At 39.6% G+C, this 20,926-nt stretch overlaps 2 protein-coding genes across 11 annotated transcripts in view; both read right to left on the minus strand.

Annotated features, from left to right (window-relative positions):
• The window catches only part of Gprk1 (G protein-coupled receptor kinase 1), a 195,309-nt gene that overhangs the window by 120,616 nt on the left and 53,767 nt on the right, over window positions 1-20,926 (minus strand). For 8 of the 10 annotated variants that reach the window (XM_086832967.1, XM_086832968.1, XM_086832969.1 and 5 more), the window contains one exon: window positions 18,266-18,317. The exons of the other annotated variants lie outside the window; for them this stretch is intronic. In XM_086832967.1, coding sequence (XP_086689093.1) covers window positions 18,266-18,317 — 52 coding nt within the window. The remainder of the gene's footprint in view (window positions 1-18,265; window positions 18,318-20,926) is intronic. 10 annotated transcript variants of the gene reach the window in all.
• LOC147643618 (uncharacterized) lies at window positions 795-3,002 on the minus strand. The gene is made up of 2 exons (XM_086832983.1): window positions 1,126-3,002; window positions 795-1,072 (listed from the first exon to the last, which is right to left on the minus strand). Exon 1 carries the CDS (start codon window positions 3,000-3,002, stop codon window positions 2,130-2,132), a length of 873 nt encoding a protein of 290 aa, XP_086689109.1. The 3' UTR covers window positions 795-1,072; window positions 1,126-2,129.

The raw sequence follows: 20,926 nt of genomic DNA on the forward strand, positions 1-20,926 counted from the left end.
GCACTGTAGGAGCTTCGAGAAAACTCATTCCAAAAAATAAAGGTCCTTATGTAATTGAAAAAGTTTTAAAAAATTACAGATATTTTTTTAAAGATATTGATGGGTTTCAGTTGTCTCGCAATCCATATCAAGGTGTTTGGAGTGCAAATAATATAAGACATTGGTTAAAACTGTAATTAAAATAGTAAACTAAGAATTGAATTGTAAATGAAAATCAAATTGTAAATAATAGTTAAGTTATAATTCTAAGCAGAGATAGAGGGCTATCTCAAAGTCAGGACGGCCGAGTTGTAGCAGGCCAGTTAGGTTAAGTATGCTCTGGCCACTCTAATTGAGATGTGACGCTCTCTCAAAAGAGAGCATGAGAGAGCGACTGGCTGAGAATGGGGGTTGATTGAGTGGTTGCTGAGAGCGGCAGATCACTTGGTGAGAAGATCGGAACGAGAGTAGATGTGAATAAGACAATAAGTGTAAAAAAGAGACAAGAGTGAAAAAAAGATAAAACCAAGTATAAAAAGTTCCAGATTAAATAATAAAGAAAATATTAGTAAGAGACGAGAAGAATAAGAAGTGTTTACTAAAAGGCGGCTACAAACTTTAAGCCAATTTTATTCGATTCTGATTTAAGAAGAAAAAACTTCATTCTTGTGAAGCCCCCTTGAACTTGACTTTAAATAGAAAAAAATAAGTGAATAGATTTAGAAGATCCTTTATTTTGTAAACTTACGAGGACGTGAAATAGGTCCGAAAGGCAGTGTCGTAGATTATTTTGAATATTCAAATTAAAACGGTTATTTGTTGCTACACATTTGATTTATTTCTTATTGCTTCTCCATTCTTTCGTGCGAGGCAAATACATGATTCTGTCAATGTAGTCTGGGCGTGGGAATGATTAAGACAGAAAGAGTGTTCGTCATTACTCGCCACACTGTGCGTGGGTATTGAAAGAGGAATCGAAAAGAACCGCCATGTGTTGTGGAGTCAGTCTGGTTGTGAAATTTAGTGATCATGCCATGCGTTAGGAAACGTGTCGCCGAAAGTCCAGTTGAGGACTCTTCGTCATTTACAAAAGCTGTAAATTATTCATATTATCACATCAGTTGAGAATGGCTGAACTGAAATTACCTTTTTGAGTTTTTTTTTATACTCTTGAAGGGTATTATAATTTTAGTCAGAAGTTTGTGAAGTAGTCCCCTCCGACCATATATAGTATATAGATTCTTGATCAGCAGTGGCATGTCCATGTCCGTCTGTCCATTTCTGCGCAAACTAGTCTCTCAGTTTTGAAGCTATCTGAATGAAACTTTGCAGTTAGTCTTCTATATACTCTCACTCGTATATATGTATGTCGGAACAGGCCGGATTGGACGACTATATCATATAGCTGCCCTAGGAACATTCGGAAAACTTAAAAAAATTAAAACTTCTTCAGTTTTCACAGAATTTTATCAAGTTTAAAATATAGCCAGTTTACATTATTCTACAATTTTGTTTAAAATTTTATGAAAATCAGACTTCTACATCATATAGCTATCATAGGAACGATAGAGAAATTAATACAATTAAAAATTATAACTTTTTCAGTTTTCAACAGATTTTTATCAACTTTGAGATATAGTCAGTTTATATTGTTATACAATTTTGTGCTAAATTTCATAAAAAGCGGATTACTCTATCATATAGCTGCCATAGGAACAATCGAGAAATTAATAAATTAAAAGCAACTTTTTCAGTTTACAACCGATTTTCATAAAATTTGAAATACAGCCCTTTTAAATTATTTCGATTTTATTAAATTTAAATTTAAATACATATGTATAATGTCTATACAAATGCCATAAGCCACAGCGAAACTTCAAATTTTAAACAGTTTCTTATTCCTTTTTGTTTACTGTGTTCCACTTGAATTTATATACATTTCCATACTACATGGACCCTCGGCAGAACAATTCGTGGCCACCGCTCGATTCAACGCCAGATTGGAAATGGCCGGAAGGCCGGTCACCCACGAATTCTTACTGGTGGAGGGCAGCACTCCTAGCCTCTTAGGTATGGACTTTCTGCTGCTCCATGAGGCCACCGTGGATCTAAAGGATCTTCAGTTACGACTCCCGTGGGGATCCCTGTCGCTATATGCCCCGGATACCCAGCATCGAAATTTGCTTTATTCGACTGCACCCACCAGTATCCCATAGTGTGCTCGGCAGTCGTTCTGGTAGAACGCTACCATTTAGTAAGGAGACAGCGGCACCGGCTTCGACGATCTGGCGTAACGGATGCTTCTGTAAAAACATCAAACAATGTAAATGTGGGCCACTAGCGGCACTACACATATACGTAGCTTGACTGGGTGGAGGCTGGATCCCGCAAAGCTCAGTGTCAGAGTTTCCAGGTTTCCTTTGGTTCCCCGCAGTTAAGGGGGTGGGTGGTGGCTCTCCAGGTGGGCGCTCTGCAAACAAACGGCTCAAGATGAAGTCCACATGGCTCGGTATTCTGGAGACGTGGGAAGCGGATACTCGCTGGGGCTTTCGGGGAGGGATGTTAACCTCCGCCCCGAGAAGTTGACGGCAGTTAGTTTCCCGAGGACGACAGGGACTCCGGGAGGGGCCAGGGCCGGCCATTTCATTTCTGTGCGGGCCTCGGTTTCCTCCTCGAGATGCGCCGAAGTGATCGGCTGTAGGCACGGCGGCGACAGTCATCACGGCGGCCGCTGGGCGTCGTCGACATTGTGCTTCAATGCGGCAGGCCATGTCCAGAGCCTCGGTCAGCGAGCGCGGATTGCTGCTGATGATAGGGACCTGGTATCCGGTCTCCCGGATCCCATCGATGAAGCGTTGTACTATGATGTTGTTATAAGTCGCGGGCGGTAACTCGCCCAGGACGCATCTTCCCAAACGCTCCATCTCCATTGCGAAGTCCTTGAAGGACTCTCGTGGTCCTTGCATCCGATTATGAAAGGCGTGGTAGCCGGCATGCTTGCCGATCGTAAAATATTCTCGCATAGCAGCGGTTACGGGGTCATACGAGCGGAGTGTGGCCTCTGGGAAGGTGGCGTGAAAGCGCTGGGCCCGCCCTCAAAGGCTTGTATACAGCTTCCTGCACCTCTTCCTCTCTGACCAGTGGTATTCCCCGGCCATGTCGTCTAAAAGGCGCTGAAATTCCGGCCAGGGACGGGTACCGTCGAAGGTGGGTGGTAGTTCTGTGTCCGACACCTCCAAAATTCCCCAATGTGAGGTTAGATCGCACGCTGTAGGTGGCGCAGAGATTGATGCTGCACCCGGCCCGGTATCCATCCCTCGATTAAACACCTGCCGCGCCTGTCCGGAGTCCACGTTCGATGCCTCACCTACGCGCGGGGTGCTCGCGGAATGGCGATCGCTCCCGGCTGGCGGCATGCTACCACGACGGCTTCCAGAACGGTCACCAAGCATAGTTCTCTCAAAAGTCGCCCACATTTGCTCCAACTTCTGCTCCAGTTTAAGGTGGAGGGTGGGTGGTAGTTCTGTGTCCGACACCTCCAAAATTCCCCAATGTGAGGTTAGATCGCACGCTGTAGGTGGCGCAGAGATTGATGCTGCACCCGGCCCGGTATCCATCCCTCGATTAAACACCTGCCGCGCCTGTCCGGAGTCCACGTTCGATGCCTCACCTACGCGCGGGGTGCTCGCGGAATGGCGATCGCTCCCGGCTGGCGGCATGCTACCACGACGGCTTCCAGAACGGTCACCAAGCATAGTTCTCTCAAAAGTCGCCCACATTTGCTCCAACTTCTGCTCCAGTTTAAGGTGGAGCGACTGATCCAACGCGTCCACTTTTTGCTCAATTCGCCGGAACGAGCGGTCGATGGCTCGGTCCACGGCGTCCATCGCTGCGACTTCATCTCGCAGCTCTCCCTGTTTACGACATTCGGGTGAGGCCTGACGGCGGTTTCGAGCGGGATTCTTAGGCATTTTCATAGGTCAGAGCTTTCGCAAACCCTAGCGACCCCACACCTGACACCAATGTAACGAATTTCTGTCGTGGTTGGGCCACGGGCAGAATTCACTACGGAAAGCCAAGCTGAACTTTTTAATAGGTGTGGCTGCCTAGAACCCAGTCTGACCCACTCACTCGTCCAAATCTACACTTGGCCCCATGTGGAAAGGTGGGTGTTTCTTAGCTTTTCTTTATTGGTGATCAGAGACGCCTATAAAGCTACAAATATCGCGGACTCTTCGAATCTGGCGGTTTTCTTTACAATATATATATTTGTTTGATGTTATGTGGCGACAACGAAAAACTGGTTTCATTTATATATATATATATTTATGAAAACGGTGCCGCCCAGCTTGCTGTTGGCTTCCGTGCGATACGGAAGTTTTCTCGGGCGATTATCTTCGCTGGTCGACTTTCCGAGACCTTTTCACAGCGGGCTATATAGACAATTCTGCGCTTTAAATGCCAAGATTAGTGGTGAGGCTCATTCCATAGTGTCCAATTCGCCACTCACCAACGATGGTTTCCGCTCACCCTGAAAAACCTTACTGAGCGTTTTGAAAACAAACGATCGCTGGTGAACAGTCAACTGAAAAGGTTATTAAATCCCCACCCATAAAACTAACCTACTCCTTAGGTATTTCCTATCAGAATGCAAGAGGTTTACGTAGTAAGCTTCCTAACTTGTATTCTGATAGCCTTTCGTTTGCATCTCAGGTTATTGTGCTCACAGAAACCTGGTTAAAGCCGGAGATTCTGAGCTCCGAAGTTTTTCCAGCTGTGTTCACAGTATATCGGATAGATCGCCCTATCAGACGCGGGGGTGGAGTTCTAATAGCGGTGGACTCCTCACTCACGTCAGAATTATTAACCTTCGAGGAATGTAACGATGTTGAATTCCTCTGTGTGAAGCTATCTATCAAAGGTAGCTCCATTTTTATTACCTGTTCCTACATACCTCCACTGTCGGAACTTCCTATTTATTGGAATCACCTTTCCGCTATTCAGATGGTTTCCAGTAGACTTTTGGATAGAGACCAGTTGGTAGTTCTAGGAGATTTTAATATCCCTGGTGCTATTTGGTGCTCAAATAATTCCACCAATACTCTCCATACACCTACACAACATGACTTTATCGCTGGCTTGTTTGACATTTCGCTGTCTCAAGTCAACCATGTTCGAAATTCCTTACAGCGCTTGCTCGATCTTTGCTTCGTCTCTGATCCTGCGAGAGTCAGTTTAGCAAGGGTGGCGCCTCTGACGCAGCCCGAAGATCTTTATCATCCAACTTTCGATGTGACTCTTGATATTGGGTGTGACGTACAGAATATTTCTGATCGTCCAGCCAATAGGAAGTCCTATGTTTTCGCAAAACGGACTTTGAACGGTTGAATAGTTTGATAAACGAGTTCAATTGGTCTGATCTATACATGTGCACTGACATGGCAGTTGCCGTTGATATTTTTTACAGTGCCATGAATTCATTTTTTACTGAATGTGTTCCGTTATATTATCCGCCAAGCTCGAATAAACCGCCGTGGTTTACTAAAGAGTTGAGCCGACTTAAAAATAAAAAATCTAGACTGTATGCTAAATTTAAAATCAGCGGTTCTCAATCTGCCCTTTCATTTTATTTATCAGCTCGGTCAAACTTTACCGTGCTGAACGCGCAGTGTTATAAAAACTATTTAACTCGTTGTAGGGCCCAGTTCTCACAGGACCCAAAACAGTTTTATAATTTCGTTAACACTAAACGTAAACCTAAAACAAATCCTTCCTCGCTTTCATTTGAAAATACTACCGCAAATAATGATCAGGCAATAGCCGATCTATTTTCGCAGTTTTTTCAAACAACCTATTCTAGCTCTTCGTATATATACCAGACTTATTCCTACGACATACCCAAATCGAACTTAATTTTCTGTCCTAGCCTAAACGAAAGCTCTCTCCTTTTAGATCTTCATCGTGTCAAGCCAGTTTATTCGCCAGGTCCCGACGGAATTCCTGGCTGTGTGCTCAGGTATTGTGCCGACGCCCTGTGCTATCCCCTTCTGAAATTGTTTACCTTGTCCTTAGAAACCTCCCACTTTCCCATTATTTGGAAGGAATCGTTTATTATTCCTCTCCACAAAAAAGGTAGCAAATTGGATGCCAGCAATTATAGAGGAATCTCTAAGTTGTCGGCCATCCCTAAATTATTTGAAAACATTATCACCCCTCACTTACAGCACCTTTGTAGATCGGTTATTTCTCCATGTCAACATGGTTTTATGAAGCGAAGATCAACAACAACAAATCTTTTGGAGCTCTCTTCCTATATTATAAAGGGCTTCCATAATAATTGTCAGACAGATGTAATCTATACTGATTTCAGTAAAGCATTTGACTCTGTTAACCATTCTCTCCTCGTTAGAAAACTCGATTCAATGGGTTTTCCAAGTGATCTTCTTAATTGGATCTCTAGTTATTTGAATGGCAGGACGCAAAAGGTCCTCTTTAAAGAATAATTTATCCAATGTTCTAAGGGTTACATCTGGTGTCCCGCAAGGAAGCCATTTGGGACCCTTATTGTTTACATTGTTCATAAATGACCTGCCCAAAGTCTTGACTAACTCCAGACTACTTATGTACGCGGATGACGTCAAGCTTTGCGTGCAATTTAATGACGTTGCCTGCCAGTCGGATTTACAAACAGATCTTAATAATTTTCAAACTTGGTGCCGTGTAAACTTATTAAACTTAAATGGCTCGAAATGCAAGCTAATGACATTCTCTCGTGTCGCTCCTAAGCTTGCTACTTACACGCTGAACGGCTGCTCTTTGGAAAGAATTAATACAGTTGACGATTTGGGCGTCCGCTTGGACCCAAAACTTGACTTTATTGATCATATTTCGTCTATGGTGAATAGAGCCAGGGGTGTGCTTGGATTTATTAAACGGTGGTCGAAGGAATTCAATGACCCCTATGTTACTAAATCCTTATATACTTCCTTAGTTCGTCCTATCCTAGAATATGGATGCTGCGTTTGGAGCCCTCAGTACGGCGTCCATAGTAAACGCATTGAGTCGGTTCAAAAGAACTTTTTACTTTTCGCTCTACGCGGTTTAAATTGGGATGCAAACCAAAGATTACCTTCCTACTCTAGTAGACTCCTATTAATAAACTTGCCGTCCTTAGCCAATCGTAGAACGATGCTAGGGATAACCTTTATTTTTAACCTTATCCATGGTGATGTGGAAAGTGCTGACTTGTTGGGTCAGCTTAATTTCCATGTACCATGTAGAACCACTAGATCCTATATCCCATTAGTGTTGCGCCACTGTAGGACCTCCTTTGAACTGCATGAACCTTTTAGAGTGTTATGTGCAAATTATAATGATTTGTACACACTAATCTCTAACGTAGATTCCCTTCCCAAATTAAAATCTTTGATATTAACATACTTAGTAAGCATGCAAGCTAACAATCTGGCAGCACGCCGGTAGTCAATTTTCCTCGTATTCTGTCCTATATTTTCCATCGCGCCTACTAACACCTAACCCAAACAGGCACGTGCCTGGTGTCATACGGGCCACTTGTATGTACTGACCTTAGTGCATCAACGTCCAAGAGAAGTTCAGTCCATCGAACACGAATCTTCGGCAGCCATAAATGAGCTGCCAGATACCACCTACGAATGCCTTACTGACATCGAAGTGTCCGGCCTTTCTACTGACAATTGGGATTGTCTCCTGGTTTTCTTGTGCTCCACGAAACTTCCTAAGCTAACGCTTGCATTATGAAAGCAGTCCATTCCAAATAAAGCCAAAATTCTAACGTGGCTACAACTTAGTACTTTCCTTACGGAGCGCCATAGAACTCTAGAGTCCATAGATTCTATTCAACCTCCTACGATCAGCCTTCGGCCATACAAGCCGATAACCTCCAACGTGACACCACGTGTATTAAAATCCTTTAGTATGAGGAATATTCAAATATGGAAAATATGCTATTTGCGTTCAATGATATCCATCCAGTTTGGCTTATATCCAGAAAAAGCTGTTGTGTCAGAATTGCATTGCAAAAGGTCATAGAATTCACGATTTCACAAGCACCCACAACTGTGTGACATTTCACGGTCGGCGGCACACTTTGCTGCATCCAAGCAAATCCCCCGGTGTCCCGATTCATCCTCATGCTTTAAGGATAGTATTGGACCGATCCCAAGGATATTCCCGTTCTCCACGCGAGTCACTACTTCTCCCAACGCCTGCAATTACTAGGTGCCCCACGGCGACATCAAGAGCACGCGTTCCCGAGGTGTTTTATCCTACCTATACCGAGTCTGCGAAGGAAACCATCTTTTACGGAAGTGCCACCGTTTTCTTAGACTTACCGCTAAGAAAAAGCTCCAGGCAATCATCGAAAAGAACTACTGCGTCAACTGCCTGGCCCACCACCATATCAAAAGATCTTGCCGCAGTAAGAACAGGATCACCACACTCTTTTACATGTAGATGAGCGCTCAGCATTTCCCAAACTTTCCCGAGCTAGTCGTTCCTGATAATCTTTCTGCGTTATCCTCGCAGGGGGGGAAGAATATTCACGGCGAAAGGGCGCTTATTTTCGAGAGGCAGTGTGATCCCGCTACCAGCCTCGAAATGTCTCCGTAGGCTCACTTCCCTTTTCTATCAGTCCAAAGAGCTTTCAATCCGCTCGCCCAAGCTAGCTTTTAATTACATGTAGTTAGTTATATTTCACATTCCAAAGAATAAAGATCTGACGCCCGTCGCGTAATACGCCAAAACAGTTGCCGAGTTTTCATTATCGAGTGCAAATATTGTACAGCCGCCCCCCTCTATTACATATTGTATTAATTTATTGTACAAAGTAGACCGATTTTTACAAAGTTTTATACAAAATGGTAGAAAAATATAACGTGGTTTTATCCCAAATTTGATAATAATCGGTTCGTAGAAACGGACGGACGGACATGGCTGAATCGACTCGGCTGTTAATGCTGAATCTATATTCTTTATATGAATATAAATACACTTTATATGGTGACTCCTTCACTGCGTTGCAAATTTCTGACTGATATTATAATACCCTGCAAGGGTATAAAAATATAGTTTACCATATCGATCTCAACGTATGCTATTCAAATAAATAACAGAATTTTAAATTATCTGCGATTTATTGTCACTGTGGGATTATATAAAACATGAATTAGGGACGAGACAAATTCAACCTTTTGTAATTATATTCAAAGAATGACAGTGGAAAAACTCGAATTGAGTACACTAAAATATATTTATATAGTAACTGAACTGAACTTATATAGTAACTGAATAAATCCGATGAAGTCCTAGCCATAAACTTCCCAGTGCTAAAAAAAAATGTAATCAAACTTTACTTAAACCTACGAGACATTTATTTGTTGCACGGCTCTCCCGTGTTCAAACATCAGAAGATGTTATCGCCCTTATCTAAGGCAACCCCAGAGCCGACAAAATAAAGATGCTAACTCTTAAATTCTTTTATGCTTGGGATATTTCATGTTTTAAAGTAAATGTCCCTCAGGAACTTCTTAAAAAAAAGTGGCTCCATCAAATTCTGGCCAGTTATGCTCACAATATATTGACTTAATCGGCCTATCAGGCGTGGAGGTGATGTCCCCATAGCCTTACTCACGTCAGAATTATTAACTTTCGAGGTATGCATTAATGAATTCCTCTGTGTAAAGCAATCTGTCAATGGTAGCTCGATTATTATTACATGTTCCTACATTCATCCATTGTCGGAACTCCCTATTTATTGGAATCATCTTTCCGTTACTCATATGGTTGCCAATAGACTTTCGGATATAAACCATTTAGTAGGCCTATGAGATTTTAACATCCCTGGAGATATCTGGTCCTCAAATAATTCCGCAAATACCCTCGCTACAGCTACACAACATGATTTTATTGCTGGATTGTTCAACATTTCGCTGTTTCAAGTTAACCATGTACGCGATTCCTTAAAACACTTGCTTTATCTTTGTTTTGTCTCAGATCCGGCGAGAGTTAGTTTAGCCAGAGAAGCGCCTCTGTCGCAACCCGAAAATCCCTATCATCCTACTTTCGATGTTACTCTCGACATTGGGTCTGGCTTACAGAATATATCTGACCGTCCAGCCAAAGAAACTTGTTGTTTCCGAAAGACGGACTTTGAAGGGCTGAATTAGTTTATTTCATTTCATTGGACCGATCTATACATTTCTACTGACATGTCCGTAGATATTTTTTACAATGCCATGAATTCATTTTTTACTGCATGTGTTCCGTTATACTATCCGCAAATCTCGAATAAGCCATTGTGGTTTACTAAAGATTTGAGCCGACTTAAAAATTAAAAATCTAGGTTTTATGCTATATTTAAAATCACCGCACTCAATTTGCCCTTACTACCCTAAATTTTTTTGCTATTTTTTAAAACAACCTATTTAAGCACTTCGTATTCGAATCAGAACAAATATTCAGTCTTATGTTAAACGAAAGCTCTCTATTTTAGATCGTCATCGTATCAAGCCAGTTTATTCGCCAGATCCCAATGGAATACCTGCCTGTGTGCTCAAGTATTGTGCGACTATCCATTAATGAACTTGTTTACCTTACCCTTAGAAACCTCCCACTTTCCCCTCATTTGATAGGAATCGTTTAATATTTCTCTCCACAAAAGTGGTACCCCAAAAAGTCGGCCACCAAAAAAATTTTCGAAAACGTAATAATACCCCGTTTGATGTACCTTTGCAGATCAGTTATTTCTCATTGTCAACATGGTTTAATTAAGCGAAGATCAACAACAACAAATCTTTTGGAGCTCTCTTCTTATATTATAGAACTTCCATCATAACTTTCAGACTCATGTAATCTATACTAATTTCACTACAGCATTTGACTCTGTTAAACATTCTCTCCTTAATCTTAATTGGATTTTAAGTTATCTGAACGGTATGACGCAAAAGCTTCTAATGTTTTCAGAGATAACTTGACGCCCTGCAAAGGAAGCCATTTGGGTCCCTTATTTTTCACATTATTTATAAACAACCTGCCCATTTTTGACTAACTACAAAGTGCTACAAGTACACGGAAGACGTCAAGCTTGCAAGCGGGAAATATGTATAAGAACGTCATTTGCCAGTCGGATTTACAAGCATATTTTAATAATTTCCAAACATGATGCAACGTAAATTTATTAAACTTAAGCGGCTCTAAATGCAAGGTTATGATGTATACCAAAGATTACCATCCTACTCTAATAGACTCCTCCTAATTAGTTTACCTTCTTTAGCCTATCGTGGAACTATGCTAGGCATTACCTTTATGTATAACCTCATCCAATATGACGTGGAAACTCATGACTTAGCTCAATTTCCACATACCAAGTAAAAATACTAGATCATATATACCTTTAGAGTGCGCCATTCTAGAACTTTCTTTGAATTGCATGAACCTTTTCGAGTCTTAAGTAGAAATAATGATTTTTTAATTTTAATTAATTTGAATTTCCCCGAACTCTTTTCTTAATTTTGGTTTTGGGCTTACTAACACCAAATCTGAATACGCACGTGGTTGGTGTCATACGGGCCACTTGAGTGCACTGACCGTAGTGCATCAACGTTCTTTATAAGATATATGGCATCGAAATAAAAATTATCAGAGCATGCGAAGTAACATATCTAAGAGCGATACTGGACTCATAGCATAGAAGCGTAACATTGAGTAAATCTAATATTTACGAACGGGGCTTTAGTTTGATTGTCGTCACTGACAAGAGCCAATATTATCACAAAACTAACAAGAAAAATGTGTTCAGCATTCACAGAAGCAACGGGAGCTTTACGTTCGGGTCCGGCGGGCGCTTTGTACAACATCATATAGGATTCTGGATGGTGCTGAGGATAGCAGAGCTACAACCAGAAAACACAGCGGCTCTAATCGGTGGCAACAGTATGAGCCTTACCACTCATACCTAACACATCGGGTGAAAAGTCCCGGGCCTAACATATAAATCGCGATTTTTTAATTGCAGTTAAATTTTTTTTAGTTAATACAATCTTTCATAAGACAGCTGTTAAAATTTTATGATATTCTATTCATTAGTTTGTGAGTTATTGTGTTATGAGTGACGCTACGCTTTTATTTTCAAAAAAATGGATCAAAAACAATTTTGTTTTTTGATATAACACTGATTCTTGATGGAAAAACATACCGTTCAAGGAAAGCCTTGGCTTGGAAAGTGTTATGGGGAATCCGCTCTATCAGAAAAAAACAATAAAACGTTGGTTTTCTGACTATAAACATGGTCGTAGAGACACTGAAGATGCAGAACGCAGTGGACGTCCAAATGAGGAGGTAACACCGCACATCAGAAAAATCTACAAATGAATGATCAAAAAGTGAAGTTGCGTCAGTTAGCTGACATCGTAAAGATATCAAAAGAATGTTTTAGATTTTTATTGCATGAGCATTTGACTATGATAAAGCTCTTCTCAAAATGGGTGCCGCATTTGCTCACATCAAAACAACGCACAAGTCAATCAAAAGAATGGCAAAGACTACATGATTACAACTTCGAATTGCTCACACTTCCACCATATTCGCAAGATTTGGATCCCAGGGACTACTGGCTGTTCGCAGACCTGAAAAAAATGCTCGCCGGTAAGAAATTTTCCACCAATGAAGAGGTTATCACGAAATTGGAGGCCTATTTTGAGGCAAAAGAAAAATCGTTCTACAAAAGTAGTTGAAATGTTAGAGCGGCGCTGGAATGTTTACTTTGCTGTAGATAAAGATTAATTTGATAAATAAAGCAAAATTTTGCACAAAAAAAAAACGCGTTTTCTATGTTAGGCCCGGGACTTTTCAGCCGATGTGTTACCGATCATTGCTTTGTTGTTGTTCAACATATATTTTTTTATTTGTGGTACGGGAACTTCTATTATTTGCAATAATAACAGCACAGTCAGTTCTGTTCATCTGCAAGGCTTTAACTCCTTAGCCTCAGACGAATATTCTGCTACCCTTTTCTACTCTCATTGCCCCTGTGCCATGCGCTACAAGAAACAATTTATATTACACTTAAGTGCCAAGTTATTGTAGCTCTCGTTTTATACGGAAGCGCACATACTGTAATCAAACTAGACACTCTATGATACACATACAGGGGGCCAAATAACTTTCTTCGACGCGGCCTACCTGAAAAATAAGATATACGCGTGTGCTTAGTTTTTCTTTGCTACCACAATTAATATCTGTAAATCATCATAACATGACATTAACATGACATTATTCATTGTTTCGCTTTGGTGTAATACTTTTAACATTTAATTTCCTTTTCTTCTTACATTATGATTTGTTTTACTCAACTCCCACAATATCACAAAAACCATGGTGTAAGTCTTTTTGCAACCACTAATAACGAAATTGGCGCAAGTCCTTCAACAACTAATTGCACGTCCTTTTGCAACCAATTATATCAAGAAAACTTTGCTTATTATTCTACATCCAACCAACTAAGCATACCTCCGCTTCTCTTAGATGTTTACATTTTCATTGCCCTTTCTTATACATTCTCTTTGTCTAACATCTATCTCTATTATCTCTAACTGTATCTAGTTGCTATATCGATTATCATCTCTCGAGGGCTTGCTTTGGTTGCACTACTAACAGTGCAATTCAACGCAAGTTGCACATTGCAAAAGAATCTTGCTATCGCAGGTGAGTCAATTTCATTACAGATTTTTGTTTTTTTTCTTGATGACCCCTTTTCATTTTTATAAGCGTTAAAACAATCGACATCCTTCGAACATATTTAGCAATTTAAGCATAACAATATAGTCCAACCCAAATGCAGAACAAATTCATGAACTGGTTGATTACCATTGTTTATTACCGACCAGCAGACAACGGGTACATTCTTCCTTTCTTTCGAAACAAGAAACAAGTCATCTATATACTCTTACTAGTATATAAGTCGGCACAGGCTAGAATGGATAACTATATCACATAGCTGTAATAGTAACGTGAAGTGAAGTTTCTAGTTAATATATAAAAAAGAAATAAAGCTAACTTCGGCACACTAAAGTTTTTATACCCTTGAAAATTGCAAATCGATCAAGAATAAGTAATACAAAATAAATTCAAATTATTAAATTAAATTTTAAATAAATTATAAACATTTATTAAAAATAAAACACCAAGAACATCTTAATGATATAAAAGAACAATTTTCATGACTAATTTTTAGAAGAGATATATGTTAAAATAATGTATTCATTTACCTAAAGTTCCTATGACAGTTAAATATTATAAAATTAAAATCGGAATTCTGAAGCTATATAAAAAGGATATATCTCATTATGTTGCAACTGGCAAAGTTCCATATTTTATAAGATATAGTCTTTTGATCCGGCGTTTCGACTTTATACTAGTTAGACTAAATAAAAGAGTAACTGCAAATGTTTTTTTATGTTAGATTTTTTCAAAACAAAAAAACTAGTATGCGAGTTAATAGCTAGCTAGCTAGTACGGACGGACAGAGAAATATACGGATGAACAGATGGACGGACAAAGCTAAATCGACTCGGTTGTTAATGCCAATCAAGAATATATAGGGTCGGAAGTGGCTCCGTTGGAGACTGCCTTGCAAAATTATAATACCCTTCAAGAGTATAAAAAGAATTTAAATAAATTTAAACCGGTCCCACACATGTTTATTTACCAAAATTTATAAAAATATCCTATTTTATTTTATAATATAACCAGGGTTTCAGATTATAAACGCATTTGAATGTTTAATAATATATATATAATATAACATTACATAATATTTTTTCTAACAATTTTCCGATCGTTCCTATGGCATTTATATGATATAGGCGTCCGATCCGGACCGTTTCGACGTATATACGAGTGAGAGTTTATAGTAGACTAACTGGAAATTTTCATTCAGATAGCTTTAGAACTAAAAAAAACATACTGACATGGCTAGAACGACTCGGCTGTTCATACTAATCAAGATGAATCCTTCTGACTGAATATAATATAATACCCTGTATATTCTCATGGGTCAACCCATCTAAGTGCGGAAAACGTAGAGAGAAATGGAAATCACGAAAAGATAACAAACCAAAGAGAAAGAATAAAATTTTCTTATTCAGTTTTTTTGTAACAAGCGGTCGATTAACTTAAACACCAAAACAAATTACATGTTATCAAATCCACTGGCAGTGAAACAGTGTTTATAAACACTATATATATCCTATATATCCCCTTTAGTACCAAAATTCCTTTCCTGTCCGATTCCTGGTGTCATGTTCTAAAAACAAAAACAAATCTCATGGGTTTCGGTAAGAGAACTCCGAAACAAAGTAGGCAATGAAAATTCTACCTGTGTTCGGATACTGCCAAACAATTAATTGTTGTCGGAGCAGTGGTTCCGAAATTTGATTGAGATGATGCAAAATATTATTTAAGGAAAAAAAATTCAATCGATGGTCTCGTTAGTGAAACCGATTTTTTCACAGCTCAAATGACAGCTGAAGTATTCACAAGTGTTTTGTATTGTAATTTATTAAATATTTTTAAAGGGTAAGTGACTTATTTGTATTCAGTTAATAAATTAATTTCCAGAATTGCTTTTGAACCTGGACTGTTTTTTAACCTAGACGGTGTGAACGGAAGGAGATAATATATCCAGTATTTGTTTTCTTCTTAATTCATGTGTATATTTGTGAAAAATATTGTCCATTTGATTCTAATATCCATATGTACATATATACATATGAATTTTAATTATAGATTGACGAGGCAAGAGCCGGAAGGAAAGACACGTAACATACTTTTAGGGGAAATGCAAGAAGTTATGCTAAGAAAAATTGTGGTAATCAAATTAAAAAGTTTTTTAAATGAAGAAATAAATAAAAAAAAAATGTATTATAAATTGCGTCAGATATTTACTATGGGGCGGGGGGTTCCGGGGATCTTCTACACGTTTTCCTCTGGGATTCCTATCTGATTCTACTCTAAATTTCACTACCATTCTTTGGTGATTCCGCCTGGTACTCCTTTGAGAGTCCTACCTGATTCTACTCTGAAATCCCCATGATTACTGCCTGATTCCGTCTCAAATTCCTGGATGATTCTGGTCAGAATCCCTTCCGAAATTCCCTTCTGATTCAGGGGGGAATTCGTGTCGAAATTCAGGACAAATTCCTAGCAGGATTCCTTAATGATTTCCGGAAAATTCCCTGAGTAGTCCGAATTCAGGTTTGCTAACGCCTACTGTATGGAAATTCCTGGATGGCTTGTATGAAAGCTCCCTAATGATTCAGGATGGAGGCCTCTCCAATCCAACCTGATTCAGACCTGAATCCTAAAGGAATGGTACTGAAGGGTATCAACTGACAAAATGACCTAGGTGTTCTGGTTTAAGCGGCCTATCCACGGTAGAACATGTTTGCCGAGCATGTTGAGATCGACGCAATTTTCATCGTTAGTGGTAGTGCACGCGTACAAATTTCTTGTTGGTCGAGCCGCTCGAACGAAATAGAAATCATTCTATCTTGCTTGTGTTTGCAACAACATGCTCGACAATGGATTGCAACGTTGGCATGAACATCATTTGCCAAAAGTGCAGTTAAAGTGGTGCTGTCGTTGTCCGTTGCCATGTTCACTTCCCAAAGATTTGCCAGCAAATGATGTTTGCAAGCATGTTGCCACTAGTTGGTGGCAAATGAAATTTTTGCTCGACGAGCGGCTCGGCCAACATGTTCTACTGTGGATGGGCCGCTTTAAGCTCTACATATTTATATATATTTAGTATATATATTTATATATATTTAATATATATATTTAATGTCAAGTTAATTTTTTCAAATACCGTTTATTTATATTTATGAATGATAGAAGAAACAATTTGTTTGGGGATTGCATTACAAGTGCACAAGATATTGCTGCATTTACGGGTTGGAAACACAGTGCTGCATACTCTACATCTTCCTCTTGTTCCCCATTTCAGCCAATGATTATTACAATCAAGTCGTAATTATTTTTCTGGGTCTACCACATAAGCAACATTTTTGGAACAGAGCATTTTAATTCTATGCCCTTTATTTGCATGGCATTTAAATTCGTTTCCTCACATATTTTCTGCCACAGGTTTTCTTCAAAGAAAGTGCAAAAAAATATTCGATGGAGTTTTCACCGTATCGGTGCCTATCTAGTTTCATAAGGTGTGGCATGCAGGGATACTGTGCAAAATCAACCCGTTGATTAACCTACAACTATTCGAAATGGTTAGGAGCTTCCTCTCTGACAGGACATTCACGGTGGTACTGGATTAAACCCTATCCTCCCAAAAGCTAATTAAGGCTGGAGTACGCCAAAGAAGCGTGCTGGAACCGACGTTGTGCAGCTTGTTTACCCACGTTTTGCCTTAGTCATTGGGACAGGAGCAGTAACCAATGCTGGGCGCATTTGCTGAAGATACTGCGTTCCTTTCTAGATTTAACTGTATCTATGACGATACTGATATGCTTCAGCCGTATTGGGCCTGTCGCTGGAATATATCTATTAACCCGGTAAGGTGTGCTGTAGTGACGCACTCCCTTAGAAAGGAGTCATGCCCTGGATAGTTACTAAATGGAGAGCTTCTTGAGGAACTAATCGGAGTCGCATCCGGGTCTTCCGAAATAAGATCCTGAGGAAAATGACTGGTGCTGAGTGGTTTATCCGTAAAAATGATCTAGCGAGGGACCTGAAAGCTCCTATGATTAGGGATACTATCAATAAAGAAGCCACAGACTTAAATCTCGACGGGCTCGGCAAAGACAAGCGATTTCCAATCACAGACTTTCCAAGGAGGAAGATTTATTAAACACTGTTTAAACATTCGACTTATAATTATACATTTGCAGTGACTTCACCACTTCATCACTTTCTGGGTGTGGAAATTATTCGCGACATTCCAAGCGAGCTGCGTAAATGAAAGCCAATAATTGGGCCAATGCGCATTGCGACCCTTAGAGTCGGTGATTTCTGAAGTAGGCACACAGAAGCAGAGTACGTGGCGTTTTTGCAAGTCGTCATGAACACTTTACCTCTAAGTCTTCTTAAAGAAATTAGGTCCATCAGATCCCATCATCCTATGTAACTAAGACTATATTGTAAGTCATTTTCGTTTTAGAATAATTTTTCTCTTAACTTAACATTTATAAAGCCAAAAACATTTAACAGGAATTTCTAGCATATTTTTACTACTTACTTGTATGTTTAGTTCCAAATTTTTCCACTGACAAAATCTAGTAAATTTATCGCTGAAAGAAAGATGAGTTCGTTATATAAAATAAAATAAAGAAAATGTATTGTCTATACATACATATATATAAAGAGGAAAGGTTTGATTTTTTGTTTGTTTGTTTGTATGAATTGAATAGGCTCCGAAACTACTTGGCAGATTTGAAAAACAACAGTGAAACAAGTTGGAAAGCTACATCATTCCTGAGTGACATAGGCTATATTTCATTTAAAAAAAAAATAGGCATCCTTACTAAAATTACGATAACGTAATCCAAGGTGTTAAAAAAATATCAAAAAACAACCTTACATCGACCGCCCTCTACAGGCAGCCAGCTGAATCAAAGCATTTCCTGTCAAACATTCAAAACATATTGAAATAAGGAATTGGAGATAAAAATTTTATTTTTTTGTTCAGGTTCAGTAAAAAACGAAGTCATGCCACCCAAGAAGTCGAGTTTGGGTCGTCGTACTCGCAATACAGAAGCAAAAAGACGTAAGATTACGAATATGACTGACGAAGAACGGGCCTCCATCCGAGAGAATGAGCGGCTGAAAGCAATGCAGATGCACAACGAAGAATCAGCAGAAAGACGAGCAGATAGGCTTGAGAGAAAACGATTGAGAGTTAGGCAGTCGCGTTCTGCAGCAATCGATTTGATTCACTCTCAAAATAATGAACGCGAAAGGGCAAGGGTAGCTGAAGCGCGTTTACAGCTTGCAGAAGATCAAAACCTGCAATACAATCGTCTTGCATTCAGATATAATCCAACTATTGATTACAGCTCGAATCGAATGTCGTTATTGGCCGGATGCATCAGGTCTGCATATACTGTCAGGCCTCTTCGATTGAATCAGACGAAACTTCGGTCCGATGAATATATACATTTGCGGGATGCTGTGATGAATGACCGTAATACAACCAACGTTGGAAAGCTCACGATTTTGCCATCCTCATACATAGGTAGTCCACGCGACATGCATGAATATGCTCAAAATGCCATGGCATATGTTCGTTGCTACGGCCGTCCAGACTTATTTATCACCTTCACATGCAATCCAGCTTGGGACGAGATAGCACAGCTGTTATTTCCTGGACAATCGTATAGAGATAGGCATGACATCACAGCCCGTGTTTTCAGACAACAGCTCAAGTCACTGATGGATTTTATTGTGAAACATGGAGTTTTTGGATCTGTGCGGTGCTGGATGTATTCAGTAGAATGGCAGAAGAGGGGATTGCCGCATGCGCACATACTGATTTGGCTGTATGATAAAATTACTCCAGATGAAATCGACGATGTTATATGCGCTAAGATTCCATGGGCCGAGGTTGATACGGATTTGCATGAAGTTGTCATCAAGAACATGATCCATGGCCCATGTGGTACCCTCAACCCATGTTCACCATGCATGGTAGACGGGAAGTGTTTCAAGCGATATCCTCGAGCATTTACAGCCAACACCGTAACAGGGGACGATGGATATCCTCTGTATAGGAGACGGTCAACTGAAGATGGAGGGACTTCGGCAAATTTAAACATGAGAATTGGTGATATTGAGGTAGACAATCGTTGGGTGGTTCCATACTCACCACTATTGTCAAAATCATACAAAGCGCACATCAACGTAGAATATTGCAATTCCGTAAAATCGATTAAATGTAACTGCAAGTACGTGAATAAAGGCAGCGATATGGCAGTTTTTGGTGTTCAGGCAGAAAATGATGACAACAATGCAGTACGAGTTGTCGATGAAATATCTCAATACCAGGCTGGAAGATACATAAGCAGCAACGAGGCTGCATGGAGAATTTTTTCGTTCCCCATTCATGAACGCTATCCAGCTTTAGTTCACTTGGCAGTCCATTTGGAGAATGGTCAACGTGTCTATTTCAGAGAAAGAAATGTGCAAGAAAGAGTCCTGAATCCGCCAGCGACAACTCTGACTGCCTTCTTCACCATATGCCAGGAAGATGATTTTGCCAGAACCTTGATGTATTCAGAAGTGCCCTCTTAACCATAATATGCCACAGAGAAACGTGGCAGGGTACAGCTAGTATAATATAACCATAAAAGTTTTTACTTTTTTAGTCATACTGCGTTAACTCTCTTAAAGAAATAAACGTGTACTCTTTCCGTACGACGTTTAGCTATAACAACGGTGCTAACAAAAAAACCGCAGTTTGTATACCTGAGCACTTTGGAAATTGATCAGTGAGTATAGATCCATTTCGGTTAAAAAAAAAAACAAACAGGAGAGATTTAAAATATTTATATGTAACAGCACCGAACTTTTACAGAATTTCCTAGTCTCTTATAAAAATTGACCAAACATTCCCATGGCAGCTACATAATAATAATCTTGGATTTTGAAAATAAAAATTAAAACATTATTTTTAAATCATATTTCTATATGTTTTTCGAGTGTTCCAATTCAGATATAAATTTCCCATATTAATAAAACGAAAAACATAATTTCAAAATCATAAATGTTGAAAAAAAAGAGTGTTACGATAACTTCCATGATCTCATGAGAAGAGCGCGAAAGTCTTTTAACATAAGCTAGCATATAAATAAGCAGTATAGAAAGAGGGACTCCTGGCAGAGCTACTGCGAGTCACTAGAAG

The sequence above is a fragment of the Drosophila serrata genome, unplaced genomic scaffold (genome assembly GCF_035046125.1).
Source record: "Drosophila serrata isolate PLE 108 unplaced genomic scaffold, ASM3504612v1 contig_261, whole genome shotgun sequence".
NCBI lineage: Eukaryota > Metazoa > Arthropoda > Insecta > Diptera > Drosophilidae > Drosophila > Drosophila serrata.